The following is a 15,076-nucleotide window of genomic DNA, read 5'->3' as shown; positions in this document are numbered from 1 at the left end:
CTGTATGGGGACATGCAGACCTTGTGAGTCAGACCCAAAATCCAAGGTGGTATTACTCGGGGGGACACTCAGATCTTATTAGAGCCAAAGAGGAATTGGGTTTGAGGGGAGCCCACCACAATGCAGGGGAAGCAGTGGGTGAGCTCCTTGGAAGCCATCAGAACTGTATTTTTTCCTCTTTCCTGACTCAGTTTTGCTCTTTTACAGGGAAATCCCTGAGTACAGAGATCCATTCCTTGGGCTGCAGAGCAGCTAGATACTTCTCACATGGCTGTTCCTGCACATCCTCCTCCTCACTTGGATCCTCTCCCGTATCTCCAGCAGAGGCAGTGCTGCTTTTCCCAAAAGCAGGGAGACAGGTTGGTGTAACACGGCTGCTCTTTCTGCTTTGCTGTGCTTCTGGATGCAAAAGGAGCTGCGGATGAGCATGAGCCGTGAGAGAGAACACTGCTGCCACCCACCACCTCTCTGCAGCCGGCAGCGGGATCTCGGCAGGGTAACAGGAGGCTGGGGACAAACTGGGAGTTGGCTGGGAAGAGCCTCAGCAGGATGCTGCGGTCACATGGAAATGCAGCTGATGTCTCATTTCCCACCAAAGAAATGGCCCTCGTCCAAGAGTCAGACTGAAACCTCAGCTCATGGGGAGGGGAGCCATGAAGGGACACATTATATATAATATGTATATATTTGGAGGGGGGGTGAGCATGGGGGTTTTTGTTTGCTTGGTTTGTTTCTTTTGCAGCCAGCAGGCTGAAGGAGGTGATTCTGCCACTCTACTCTGCTCTGGTGAGACCCCATCTCGAGTACTGTGTCCAGCCTTGGAGTGCTCAGCACAAGAAAGACATGGATCCATTGGAGTATGTTCAGAGGATGTCACCAAAACGGCCAAGGGACTGAAGCACCTCTGCCGTGAGGACAGATTGAGAGAGTTGGGGTTGTACAGCATGAAGAGAAGGCTCCAAGGCAGACTTTATTGTGGCCTTTCAGTACTTGGAGGGGTGTATAAGAAGGATGGAGACAGACTTATTAGTAAGGCCTGTTGTGACAGGACAAGGGGTGATGGTTTGAAATGAAAAGAGGGAGATTTAGATCAGATAGACGGGAGATATTTCTCACAATGAGGGTGGTAAAACACTGTCTGAGGAGCTGGTAGATGGCCCATCCCTGGAACCATTTCAGATCAGGTTGTTTGGGGCTCTGAGCAACCTGCTCTAGTTGAAGATGTCCCTGCTTGCTGCGAGGGGGTTGGATTAGATGACCTTTCTGAGGCCACTCCTGATCCAACCCACTCCATGAGTGTCTGGTGTGTATGTGCCCAGCTGTGCAGCTCTGTCCCCCTGTGTGTGTGCAGCTAGCACTTACAGACACGTATGCTGTCAAGCAGGTGACGAGCGAGGCCGTGATGGCATAGGGGATAGAGGTGTTGGGGTTCTTTGCTTCTTCTCCAGTGGTAGCAATGATGTCGAAGCCGATGAAGGCATAGAAACACGTTGCAGCCCCTTTGAGCACCTGTGTGAAGGAACAAGCAGCTGAGTGCCGGGACAGAGGCAGAACCCAACCAGGGAGAGAGAACTCAGCAGAAATGAAGGCGCTCAGTTCTGCTGTGTCTGAGCCACAGGGTGGCTGGGGGCAGAGCAGGGGGCTCCACACATAGAGCTGAGCATTCCCATCTAGGGTCTGACCAGATCACCCATAACCCAATGACCTGCTCTAGGGAAAAGATGTCAATGTGTGGCCTGAGGCACTGCAGCTCAGTGGTGGGGCACCACAAACCTGTGCCTACGCAGCACCCAAACCTGTCAGGAGATCCTGGCAGTGACACAACTAACCGATTTCAAGTTTGCTTTCACAGTCCTCCACCCCAAATCTGTTTATATTAGTAGGGATCTGGAGTGTGTTTACATGTTCTGTCTTAGCAAGATGTCTCCTGTGGCAGCAAGATCCACTAGCAGAGGAAGCAAGAAGAGAGTAGCAACAATCAGATGTGTGCCGCTGTCCAAACAACCCCTGTTTAGCTTGGAAGCTGCAGACAGGTTAGGAGCACAGGTTGGAACACTTGGATGAGGAATAGTTTGCACTGTTTAGTTATCTTCTTAATGTGATTTAAAAAGCATACAATATTCACAAGGACATTTACAGGGCTGAAGCAGGCTGAAGGCTGTGGCTGTGAGCAAGCTAATTTGCAGTTGTAACAGCCTTGCATGCATCTAGCTCTAGCTGGGTACCATGTGTCCACCACACCTCTGTCACCTCAGCTGCTCATAGTAAAACCCACCTCGCTCAGGGGATGAGATGTAACTACCTTTAAAATGCATCCCTTGATGCTCCTGGGAGTCTCAAGCTTCTTTTAATGGGGATTTGCATCCTTGGAGGACCAAGCTGGGTGAGGCTTTGAGGAACCTGGTCTGGTGGGAGCTGTCCCTGCCCGTGGAAGGGGAGTTGGAACTAGATGACCTTTAAAGTCATAGAATCACAGAATCAACCAGGTAGGAAGAGACCTCCAAGATCATCCAGTCCAACCTAGCACCCAGCCCTATCCAGTCAACTAGACCATGGCACTAAATACCTCAACCAACCAGCTGAAAATGATGGGGGGACCCAACTGGGTTCAATACACTTTGGATATGTGTCTTTTAAACTTAGGGAGAGAAGGGTTGCCAGGAGATAATTTGGTGAGTTGACTTGGAGCACAACAGCTCTTTTCTCTTTTTCATTCCTTATTGTATGTCATAAAAATCTGAGCACAAGCCAAAGGTAAATATGACCTCTGCTCTGAAATGAGCCTTGGTGCTCTTCTCCCTTCTGTTGCTCTCTGGCAGAGAGGTATTGATTTACTGAAGGGGGTGCAGGGACTGTATGGCTGCTCAGGCCCCTCTCAACAACTGAGATTCTTGGTTGACTTCACTTGGTTGCTTACTTTTCTGCACAAAACCCCAGTGGAGTGGAGCAGCATAAATCTGAGAACTTATCTTGGGTTTAGGCCAGTTGAGATATTTTCAGTCTCTATTCATTCTTGGATACAAACCAGTGCAAGCAAGCTAAAAAAGCCAAATATGTCCAAATTCTCAGTAAGCTTTGAGGGAACATCCATAAAATAAGTACTGGCAGGTGGCATTATGAAGTGCTCAAAACAAATGCTTGAGAACATTGTTGTTGAAAAGAGGCCAACAACAAGTATCTCCCCCTCCACAGAGGCTGAGCCAGGTCCTCCTGAGCTCCCCATCTCAGATGGCCAATGCATTTTGCTCCACTGCCTGGCAATCGGTGGCAGTTCCCCAGGGTATCCATTCAGGTGGAGTTTGGCTCTCCAGGAAGGCATTTTGGAAAAGCTCTGGGTTTATTCTGAGAGGTGGCAGGAGATGCAGGCAAAGGTACACCCTTAGGCTTTGGCAGAGCGAGGAAGCCTGGATCCACGCCTGCAGTGGTGGAAGCTGGAGCTCCCTGGCCAAAGCACAGGTGAGTTTGCAGGGCTGAGGCTGGGGAGAGCGATGCTGGGCACGTGTGGCTGGCTCTGCTCAGGAGCTCTGTGTCCTTCCCTGCACCCAGGACTTACCCCCGGCCATCCGAATGGCAGGAACTGTCCTTCAGCCCAGTTGTCACCTTTGATATAGAAGAGCCCAGCAATCATGATGAAGATCCAGACCACCAGGTTAATGACGTTGAGGACGTTGTTCAGCCCCACCGAGTTCTTCACCCCCATGGCCACGATGATGGTGACGATGACAGCGATGACCAGAGCGAGAAGGTCAGGGTATGACTCCTCTCCTTTCCCTGGGTGAGAGAAAAGAGGTGTGTGATTCTCCATCCATAGCTAGGGACAACATCCCCAGAGCTCTTTAGGGGCCTTTAAAAGCACTTTTCAGACCCTGGGGCTTTGCAAAACTCCTCAGCATCATCACAAAGAAGGTCTCCAGATACCCCTGCCTCAGCTAGCCAAAGTTGTTTCATTAAGTTGATAAATCTTGATGCCTTAAGACACTGTTTGGTGTTTTGAGCAAACAAATGAACAGGTCCCAGTTTGCATAACATCTGCCAAGTACTGATTACAAATCAATCAGACATGTAGTTTTCATGCCACAGGTACAGCACAGCTAGCTGCTTGCTTACTGGTAGCCACCACAGAGCATTGCTGGAGCTGCTGGTCATACTGGACCATCACAGCCCTGAGTTTCTACATGGCAGGACTGTAGATCACAGCATCACAGGATGTTAGGGGTTAGAAGGGACCCAAGGAGATCGTCAAGTCCAACCCCCCTGCCAGAGCAGCACCACACAACCTAGCTCAGGTCACACAGGAATCTCTTCTCTAGATTAAACAGCCCCAGGTTCCTCAGCCTCTCCTCATCAGGTAGTGCTCCAAATCCCCTAATCATCCTTGTGGCCCTCTGCTGGACCCTCTCTAGCAGATCCCTTCCTCTCTCCAACTGGGGAGCCCAAAACTGAACACAGTATTCAAGATGAGGTCTCCCCAGAACAGAGTAGAGGGGAAGGAGAAGCTCCCTTGACTGCTGGACACACTCTGCTTGATATGCCCCAGGATCCCATTGGCCTTCTTGGCCACAAGGGCACATTGCTGTGCCGTGGATGTTATCCACCAGCACTCCCAGGTCCCTCTCCACAGGGCTGCTCTCCAGCAGATCACCTCCCAACCTGTACTGGCGCAGTTTACCATTCCTTCCCAGGTGCAGGACTCTGCACTTGTCCTTGTTGAACCTCATTTGGCTCCTCTATGCCCAGATCTCACTGGATGGCTGAACAGCCTTCAGCTGTATCAGCCAAGCCTTCAGTTTGGTGTCATCAGCAAACTTGCCGAGCAGACTCTGTCCCCTCATCAATGCCATTGATGAAGATGTTGAACAGGACTGGACCCAGCACTGATCCCCAGGGGATTCCACTGGTTACAGCTCTCCAGCTGGACCTAGAACCATTGATCACCACTCTTTGAACTCTCTCTTGTAACCAGTTCCTAATCCACCTCACTGTCTGCTCTTCTACCCCATACTTCCTGAGCTTGTTCACTAGAATATCATGGGAGACTGTGTCAAAAGCCTTTACTGTCTCCCAGACTCTGTGTGTGCCATAATGAGACCAAGCAGAGCGTCAACACTGGGTGCAGTGCTCTTAGGCTCTCCTTACCCTCTGGCATCTGACTGGTTTTTCTGGCTGCTCATCCTGCTACACACCAGCTCAGCCCAAAGGGACTCCAAGTGTCACCTATCCCCTCCCCCATCCCCGAATCCCACCTGTGAACCAGGCTGCTGAGGCAGAGTACCAGCAGCAGACGGATGGTAAATAAGGAATGAAGCCCTAACAGCCACGCCTGACACCCCATGAGCTCCCAGTTACTTTTCAGGCCCTAATGAAGACAGGTAGGTGTGCGCAGCGTGACGCACCCAGCCCGTTCAGCGTCCCCACGCTGCTGATCATCCAGCGGCTGATGGTGTGGTTGGCCAGCGAGTCGAACATGCTGCTGAGGGCGCTGGCGCCCGCCGCCGTGCCGATCAGGTACTCCAGGATGAGGTTCCAGCCGATGAAGAACGCCACGAACTCCCCCACTGTCACGTAGCTGTAGGTGTAGGCAGAGCCTGTGGTCTTGGGGACCCTCACCCCAAACTCAGCATAGCAAACGCCTGTTTAGAGAAAGAGGAAGCGCCGTAAGGAAGATGGGTTTGTGTGAGGGGTTAACCCTCCTGGGGGAGCGGTCTGGATCACAGAATCATAGAATCATAGGATCAGCCAGGTTGGAAGAGACCTCCAAGATCATCCAGTCCAACCTAGCCCCCAGCCCTAGCCAGTCAACTAGACCATGGCACTAAGTGCCTCATCTAGGCTTGTCTTGAAGACCTCCAGGGACGGTGCCTCCACCACCTCCCTGGGCAGCCCATTCCAATGGGAAATCACTCTCTCTGTGAAGAACTTCCTCCTAACATCCAGCCTAGACCTCCCCTGGCACAACTTGAGACTGTGTCCCCTTGTTCTATTGCTGGTTGCCTGGGAGAAGAGGCCACCGCCCACCTGGCTACAATGTCCCTTCAGGTAGTTGTAGACAGCAATGAGGTCACCCCTGAGCCTCCTCTTCTCTAGGCTAAACAACCCCAGCTCCCTCAGCCTCTACTCATAGGGTTTGTGTTCCAGGCCTTTCACCAGCTTTGTCCTGACCCCAGGTCCTCCTGACCCCTCCCTGGGGGAGGGTCTGAACACTACCAGGTGCGGTGGTTAACCCCCTCCCACTTTCTGTGTAGCCCCCCTGTAAAAACCAGAGGAACTTTCTGTTTCTCTCTCTCTCTCTTGCCTCCCTGCTTGCCAGCATCACCGTTCTGCTTCCTGCTACTCTTTGTTTTGCCACATGGCCATAACCCACGAGGCAGACAAAGCCATTGCCATCAAATCTGGTTGTATTCACATATTTTGTATCTTGTTTTCCCTTCCCTGTACCTTTTGTAACTTCCCTACCTCAAATACCTTTTATTTCTTGTTAAAATGTCCCTCTTTTAACTTCCAAATGGAAGTGAGACTATTTATTTGGGTGTACTTTACCTTTTCCTCTGGGGAAGAGGGAAAGGCATCCTATAAATTGTTATTGGTTTTATTACCTATAGTTGAGTCTCTGGGAAATTTAAACCAGAACCGAGACAGCTTGGAAAAGGGAAAAAAGTAAACCTGCCCTGGTCCCAGCTGTCTGGAGGTGCCAGGAGGTGACCAGGGCTGTGGTCAGCATCAGGAGCCTGGAGATACCACAGTACATCATGGTGACTGTCCCTCTCCAATTACTTGACTTTCACAAGCAGCTCATTTTCCACTTAAAATCAAGTTGTGATGGATTCTTTTTGGAGGATACACAGCTCAAACTAGCCAAGCCTTTACAGCCCATTGTAGAAGAGCCTTTGCCCAGGTGAGTGCCTCTACTCTGGGCCTCTTCATCACACCTAACTGCAACCCTCATAGACACAAAAGCAAAGCTGGGGAGCAGACGTGGGTAGAGCTTGTGGTGGGGTCCTTGGAGCCCTCTTTCCTTGTGATAGCTTTGATGGTGATAGATACTTCTTTCCCATCCAGCAGTGACACTGCAATATGATTGTTTCCCATTTTCCAGGGATTTTATCTGTGGTACCAATATTCTGATGAGTTTCTAGTGCTTTTGACTGGAGAAACTATCACAGCCCTGGAGTTTGCCAGGGAAAGGATGGTTCCAGAGAGACCTGCCAGCAGACAACATTTGGGTGTCTCTAAAGCACTGTGGGGCACAAGGAGGTCAGGGATGGTTGTAGCTATGGCATGGGATCCTGGGTCAGTGTTGCCCAGCAGAACAGATGTTAGAATCCTAGAATCAGTCAGGGTTGGAAGGGACCACAAGGATCATCTAGTTCCAACCTCCCTGCCATGGGCAGAGACACCTCACACTAGGTCAGGCTGTCTAGAGTCTTATCCAGCCTGGCCTTAAACACCTCCAGGGATGAGGCTTCCACCACCACCCTGGGCAAACCATTCCAGGGTCTCGCCACCCTCATGCTGAAGAACTTCCTAAGATCCAGCCTGAATCTCCCCATTTCTAGCTTTGTTCCATTCTCCCCAGTCCTATCTCTACCTGACAGCCTAAAAAGTGCCTCTTCAGCTTTCTCGCAGGCCCCCTTAAGATACTGAAAGGTCACAATAAGGATGGTAGGATGGTAGGGTAGGATACCACAGGAGAGCTCACACAAGGCTGCTCCTCTCCCTGCCCCACTGTGCCATTCCCAAATGCCTGTGTTGGGTTGCTGCTCTGCAGATCCATCTACGAGCACCATCCTGATACCCCCTGCCTTCATTTGTACCCGTGCAGGGGGAGTTTGAAGCCACCTGACATAGAGAATAGAAGTTATTTTAACACTTCAAAAGGTTATGTGCAAGTCTCATTCTGAAGGACAGTTGCAAAAGTGTCTTTGTAGCAAAAGAAAAGCAAAAAAGGAAGAAGTATTTAACTTAAACAGTTTGGGAGGTGACTTCAGTGGACTTTAGTACTTTCCAAACTCAGCTGTGTCAGGATACTTTTCAACGAAAACCTGACCCTGACATATTGCTGTCTTTAAACAACCATTAGCTTTTGTTTAAAGCAACGGATGGACTTAGTCATAGATTCTCCAAATATTAGTCAGAGCAAGCACTGGAAGGCTGCACTGCATCCTGTGTGCAGATCAAGGGCTTGAGGGTGTCACATGATGAAAATCAACATGAGCTGGCAATGGTCACTTGCACCCCGAAAGGCCAACTGTATCGTGGCTTGCATCAAAAGAAGTGTGGCCAGCAGGACGAGGGAGATGATTCTCTTCCTTTCTCATGAGATTACACCTGGAGTACTGTGTCCAGTTCTGGTGCCCTCAGCAAAAGAGGAACATTGGACCGTTGGAGTAGGTCTAGAAGAGGGACATGAAGATGGAGAACCTATGGGAAGAGGCTGAGAGAGTTTGGGCTGTTCAGCCTGGAGAAGACAAGGCTCCAGGTAATTCCAGAGACCTTCCTGTGCCTGAAAGGGGCCTACTAGAAAGACAGGAAGAGACTTTTTACAAGGGCTTGTAGTGATAGGAAGAGAGGGAATGGACTGAAGCTTGACAAGGGCAGATTTAGCCTGGAGATTAGGAAGAAATTCTTTGCAGTGAGAGTGGTGTGACGCTGGAACAGGCTGCTGAGGAGATCATGATGATGTTCAAGGCTGGGTTGGATGAGGCCTTGAACAACCTGGTCTACTGGAAGGTGTCCCTGCCCATGGCAGGTGTATTGGAACTTGATCATCTCTAAGACCCCTTCCTACCTAAATCATGAATCTGTGAGTCGAGCCTCTGCCTGGAAGCCCTCAGTTCAGCCAGCTAATGAGTTTAGAGCTGCTGTTATCGTTGTGTCAACATGGAGTAATTACCAAGTTCTTTACCAACTACTATCCTCTATTTAGATGATAATAATTGCTTCAAATTTGCAATCAGTTCAGTAGAGGGAGAGGAATGAATAATTTATAACCCCCCTTTGAGGTCGCTGCTCTTACTCTGCGTGCAGTTCTCACACAGTACCGACACAAATCATTGCACCCCTCAGCTGAATTTGGTGCTGCCTCTTCTCTCGGCGCTGGAGCTCTCTTCATGTTCCACTCAGTGTTTACCCTGCACACAGGATGATCTGCAACAGGGGTCTTCAAAAGCTATTTTCTGAGAGGCAGGCCCAATTGGAGGAGCAGCAAGACGTCCTCCATCAGCCAGTCCTGCAGTCATTATTCGAAGCTGATGAAAAATGCATGTGCTGGATAAAGGTGAGACATTCACTGAGAGCTACAAGCCTGAATGATTTATGAAACAGGTGCTCTGGTGGGGACAAGTATCTAGTTTCTCTTTTTGATGGCCTTAAAAATCATATAATCTTTCTGGGAGGCAGCTGTACTTGTAGCCATTGACAAGATAAGGCTTAAAGAGGATTGTTATTGATACAGACTGATAATGGCAAAGCAAAGACATTAATATGTATAAAATGTTTGAGTTTTCAATTACTCTACTGGGAGCCTGAAATAGAAGAGGAACCTTTCAATATGCATTAGGCACAGCAACAAGTGGTGCAGATCTGCAGTAGATACAGCATATATTAAAAAAAAGGAGATAAACTACTTTCTATCAGAGCCTGCAGTGTCTGGTTTAGGGGTCATGCCATGCTAGATCATAAGTGTCTGTAGATATCTGAGGGATGGGTGTCAAGTGGATGGGGCCAATCTCTTTTCAGTGGGCTGCAGCAATAAGGCAGGCAAGGAGCAACAGGTACAAATTTGAACATAGAAAGTTTCACCTCAACGTGAGGAGAAACTTTACAGTGAAGGTGACAGAGCCCTGGAACAGGCTGCCCAGAAGGGTTGTGGAGTCTCTTTTTCTGGAGGCTTTCAAAACACCCTTGGATGCATTCCTGAATGGAGTGCCCTAGGTGATCCTGCCTTGGCAGGGCGTTTGGACTCAATGATTTCTGGAAGTCCCCTCCAACTTCTAACATTCTGCGATTCTGTGATCATAGAATGGTTTGGGTTGGAAAGGACCTTAAAGATCAACTAGTTCCAAACACCTGCCATAGGCAGGGACACCTCCCACTAGACCACATTGCTCAAGACCTCATCCAGTCTGGCCTTGAACACCTCCAGGGAGGTAGTATTCACAGCCTCCCTGGGCAACCTGTGCCAGTGCTTCACCACCCTCCCTGGAAAGAATTTCTTCCTAACATCCAGTCTAATTGTCTCCTCTTCCAGCTCAAGCCCTAGTAAAAAGTCCCCCTCCAGCTTTCTTGCATGCCTCCATTTCTGCTCAGAACACTGATTTCTGGCACTAACTGACTTGGGTTGCCCTCATCCAGCACTGCACCTGCAGACTGGGTCTCAAGCAGACTGAGGGTGCTCTGCAACTTGGAATTGCTACTCCAGATGGCACACAGCCATTCATGGATCTGCTATCCATGCCTGAGTGCCAGTGGCTGTGCTGGGTGGCATTAAACAAACCACTTTGCTTTGTAGTGCTGCAGATCCTCCATCAGAAATGAGGTTCAGAGCACTTCCCTCTATGCTTAAAGACAAAGTGAGTATGATTTGTTAGAGTGTAGGTTTTAACTCACTAACCTCTGCTGATTTAGTAGTGTGTTGTTGCTGCTATTGTTTTTAGTGTTGTTTTTTTGTTGTCATTAGCATATTCCCCTTCCCTGGAAGTGTTCAGGGCCAGGTTGCATGAGGCCTTGGGCATCCTAATCTAGTGAAAGGTGTCCCTGCCCATGGCAAGGCAGTCGGAGCTAAATTATCTTTAAGGTCCCTTCTAACCAAACCCATCCTAATAGTAGTAGTAGTAGTATACAACTGAATAACCAAACTGTGTTACTCAGTCACTACTTAGCAGCCCCAGCTCTTTGCCACCTCATCCCCCTGTACCAGGGGAGATGCAGCTTTCCTGCTGTCTCTCCACCCCCAGTTCCAGGGCTGCAGGAAGAAGCTGGACACACCTTCCTCACCATGACTCTTAGCCTGGAGACACATTTCTCTTGTTTCCCTCCAGTCAAGAGTGATTGGGAGTTTCTGCAGAGAGCAACCCAACGTGGTGGTTGTTTGGAAGATCAGAGGAAGGTTTTTTTATAGAAGAACACCATTTCTTTTCCTTGACTATGTGTATTTCTTGTCCTTCACTGTGTAATTGGTGTGGCAATCATTACCCTGGTGCAATTACACAGTTATTGACTTTATTGACACAACCACAGCTGAGCAGTTTGGTCCATGATATTACCCCTCCCAAGATCCCATCTGCAAAGCCCTATTTTTCAGATTAAATTGACCTTTCTGTTCTCTGGTTTATCTTGTTTGGGGTGTAGGAGGTGAGGCAGCTGGCAGCTTTCCACATGGCATTGGTTGTACATACAAGGGCTAGATGTTTCTGTGTTAGTGGTGGCTTGAGGTCATGCTGGACAGTGGCTGGGCAGTGGCTTGGGGTCAGCTGGCATCTGACCTGCCCAGTGAGGTCTTTGCTGGTGAGCAAAAGCAGAGCAGGAGGAGAAACTATTAATTTCTTTCTGGCTTCAACCCCCAAATCAGAGAGCTGTGAGAGCTGCTGGGTGGCACAAGGAAGCAGCACAAGCACCACAGCTCAGTGTGACCTCTGGGCTGCTGCCTTGCTTTTGGTGTGCTGGGGTGGTGGTGGCTGTAGTGTGGGTGCTGACACTCCTGCTGCTGCCTGGCACAAGGCCACACAGGGACCATGAGACAACTCATAGCCTACTAGCACAATGAGTGTGAGGTTTCAGGTGAAACAATCCTTTGGGGAGGGATCTTTCAGCAGCTCTGGAGCCAGCACCAGTTAATACATGCTCCCACACAACAAACCCAGAGGGACCATCCTTCATTAAGCAAAAGCAGCCAATTTATCCAGGCAGGTTTACATCAAAATCCAATCTTCAGCAGGCCACTGAGCCTGTCCATTGTGTTCCATGATCACTCACTGTGTGCAGACACTTAAAAAGCAGCTCCATAAAGAAAGCTTCCACATATATCTCATCTCCCCAGCACTACCCAAGCAGCTCATGGCCACCTGCACCTGGAGCCCCACGACACAATCCTGTACCACCTAAGGGGCATATTCAGCTTTCCCCTGTTCTGTCATCCACCCTGCCTGTGACTGAGACCATCAAAGGTTGCAGAGCGCTTCCCACGGGAGAGTCTCTTATTTCCTCCCACAGCCTGTCACTGTGGGGTTGTGTGGCAGAGAAAACTATTCCACAGCAGTAACCAAAGAATGATTGAATTGTTTTGGTTGGAAGAGACATTTAAGATCATTGAGCCCAATCGTTAGCCCAGCACTGCCACTGCTAAACCACGTCCCTCAGCACCATGTATTTTAAATCCCACCAGGGATAAGGACTCCACCACCTCCCTGGGCAGCCTGTTCCAGGGCTTGACAACCCTTTCAGGGAAGAAACTTTCCTTAATGTCCAAACTAAACTGCTCCTGGAGGTCAATTGCTCTCACCTTGTTGCTTGTTAGGAAAACAGATGACTCCCACCTGGCTCCAATCTCCTTTCAGGCAGTTGTAGAGAACTAGATCTCCTCTGAGGCTCAGTTCTCTCAACCACCTCTCATGAGACCTGTGCTCTAAACCCCTCATCAGCTTCATTCTTTGGATCCACTCCAGCACCTCAATGTCCTTCTTGTAGCAAGGAACCCAAAACTGAACATGGTCACTGGGGAGAACCTGACCTGTGCCTGAGCTCACAGAAAGGAGCCTGCAAACCACCATCAACAGGGTTGTTCTGCTTCAGAAGAGGAGATCACTACTGGGGTAAGCTGGTGGAAAAGTAATGGGGGTTGGGTAAGATACAAACTGCTGAATTTTGCCAGAAGGAGTTTTGTCTAGACACAGAGGTGAGAGTGCTTGCAGCTGATGGAAGGAGCCAGCAGTCTGCCTTGCACTGGAGGCTTTGGGGACAAGTGTTTCTGTTCAAGAGCTGACTACAAGACCTTCCAGTGAGAGAATAATTCCATTTAATCAGTTTGAGTTCATTTGATTTACCATTTTAATCACTGACACTGTGTCTGTAGGCACCCTGATGGGGTACATGCTGGTTAAACGTAGGAGAAGGCACAACTGGCATTTGTTGGGTAGATGAAATTGGAACAGTCCCTATCTGAAAGCAGACTGTATGGTGTGGAGGAGCTTCCTACTGCTGAGGCTTCCCCATGGCTATCTCCCAGAGCAGACAAATGACTCTCTGGAAGGGGCTTTTTAAAGCCCAAACCATCTTGGATACACTGTGCAGGCAGTGATCTTCAATACACTGAGGGAAAGCAGTGGGAGAGGCCATGCTGTGGTCTCATCTGGCCTTGGAAGCGTGAGAAACTCCTTAAAACCTGTCTGTCCACGCGTGCCCCAGCTCAGGGTCCTGTGCCCCGGGGGCGACCGCAGTGCGAGCTGAAGTCGCGTCCCCGGTGAGCCCAGCATCCCGCCCAGCTCCCGCCCAGCTCCCGCACCCCTGCTCCCTTCTCCCAGCCAGAACACGTGTTGTCCTTGCAAACAACAGCAGCGTCCACCATGAAGTGAGGGAGCGGCCAAGGAGACTATCAAAACACTTCCCAAAACATTTTCTCAGGGCTACAAAAGCAAGGGGAGATGAAAGCTGAGCGGGAAGCGGTGTCGCTCCTGTGGGCGAAGGCAGGAGGAGCTCCCCACTGCGGGGCAGGGCTTGTGTCTGGGGTGAAGAAAACCCTCTTGGAGAGCAGCATGTTTTTCGTAGCTGAGTCCCACCCAGGCTCTGTTTGCTCTTGGTTTGCATCACAACCAGCAGAACCTTTGCAGAGGAGAGCAAGCGAGCAGCGGGAGAGGACGAAGGCGCTGATGCTCTTTACTGCCTCTGTTAAACGGTGGGCTTTGTGTTGGGATCTCACATAGACATCGCAGCTCTTTGCATGCTCCCAGCTCTTGTCCTGGGCTGAACCAGAACCAAGCTGCCTTGTTGCTGGGGTCCAACTGTGTAGCAAAAAGGCAGGACCATCCCCAGACAGCAGTGCTGGGGCTTTTCCCTGGCGTGGCTGTGGGGAGAGCGTGATGCTCATCCTGGTGCTGTGCCAGGGCTGTGCCTCTGGGCTGCAGGGGTGCAGGTTGCTCAGACTCGTAGGGAATTTGGTGTCCCTAGGGCAGCACTGCAGTTTGCAGGGAAAGAGCGTGATGTGCTTCCACCTCCCAGCCGGGCTGGGTCACTTTGCTGTGTTTGCTGTTCCTGTCTCCTATCAAAGCCTTTTGCCATTTACTCAGGTTTCCTTATCCAACCCGTGGAAAAAAAGCTGGGTACGAGACTGACACAGCAGGCAGAGTCCTCTGAGCAGGGAGAGCAGGAACATCACATCATTGTGTTAGCACTGATCTGGAAAGGACAAATGCCAGCAGTGCTGGCTTCATAGGGAAACTGCAGCTCGAGCCATATGCTCAGCTGGGTTCCTACAGAGGAGCTGGAATTCACCAGCTTTCCACAGAATTCCCCTCTGTCCACACTTTTGTTTGTTGAGTTTTCAGTTTGGAAATTGAAAGAGCAATCTTGCATGAATAGGAGCCAATAAAATCAACTCCATGACTTGAAGAATTTGTTTAACTGTTAGCAATGATCACAACAAAAGATGGCCCCAGTGCTACCCAAGCCACTGAGATCCTTCCTGTGGAAGCAGGGTTGCCCACAAGCTGTACTGTGCTCCTGCTCCAGTGCTGTGGCTTGGCCATGGTCTGCCTGGGACAAGCAATACAAAACTCTTAAGTGTCTCCTCTCCAGGAGGATGGAGCCAGGCTCTGCTTGGTGATGCCAGTCCTGCAGAGCTTTCCAGCCCTTGGAGATCACTGATACTTAGCCATCAGGACAAGGGCAATGGGTGGAAGCTGAGCCATAGGAAGCTTCATGTAAACATGAGGAGGATTTTTCTCTCTGTGAGGGTGGCAGAACCCTGGAACAGGCTGCCATGGGGGGTTGTGGAGTCTCCTTCTCTGGAGCTATTCAAAACCCACCTGGATGTGTTCCTTTGTGATCTGGTCTAGGTGATCCTGTCAGGGGGGTTGGAGTGGATGAC

At 50.0% G+C, this 15,076-nt stretch overlaps 1 protein-coding gene and 1 long non-coding RNA gene across 2 annotated transcripts in view; one reads left to right on the top strand and one right to left on the bottom strand.

The window, feature by feature from the left end:
- SLC7A14 (solute carrier family 7 member 14) overlaps positions 1 to 15,076 on the bottom strand; it is a 42,306-nt gene that overhangs the window by 9,042 nt on the left and 18,188 nt on the right. The window contains exons 3-5 of the mRNA XM_064164903.1: positions 5,394 to 5,630; positions 3,554 to 3,771; positions 1,363 to 1,509 (exon numbers count right to left, since the gene is read on the bottom strand). Of these exons, the coding sequence (XP_064020973.1) occupies positions 1,363 to 1,509; positions 3,554 to 3,771; positions 5,394 to 5,630 (602 nt within the window). The remainder of the gene's footprint in view (positions 1 to 1,362; positions 1,510 to 3,553; positions 3,772 to 5,393; positions 5,631 to 15,076) is intronic.
- Positions 12,536 to 15,076, top strand: part of LOC135186831 (uncharacterized) — a 46,779-nt gene continuing 44,238 nt past the window's right edge. The window contains exon 1 of the long non-coding RNA XR_010307123.1: positions 12,536 to 12,806. This is a non-coding gene — a long non-coding RNA (uncharacterized LOC135186831). The remainder of the gene's footprint in view (positions 12,807 to 15,076) is intronic.

Source organism: Pogoniulus pusillus, chromosome 26 (genome assembly GCF_015220805.1).
Source record: "Pogoniulus pusillus isolate bPogPus1 chromosome 26, bPogPus1.pri, whole genome shotgun sequence".
Taxonomy (NCBI): domain Eukaryota; kingdom Metazoa; phylum Chordata; class Aves; order Piciformes; family Lybiidae; genus Pogoniulus; species Pogoniulus pusillus.
Note: the sequence above shows the minus strand (reverse complement) of the source record. Positions and strands in the feature narration are given on the sequence as shown.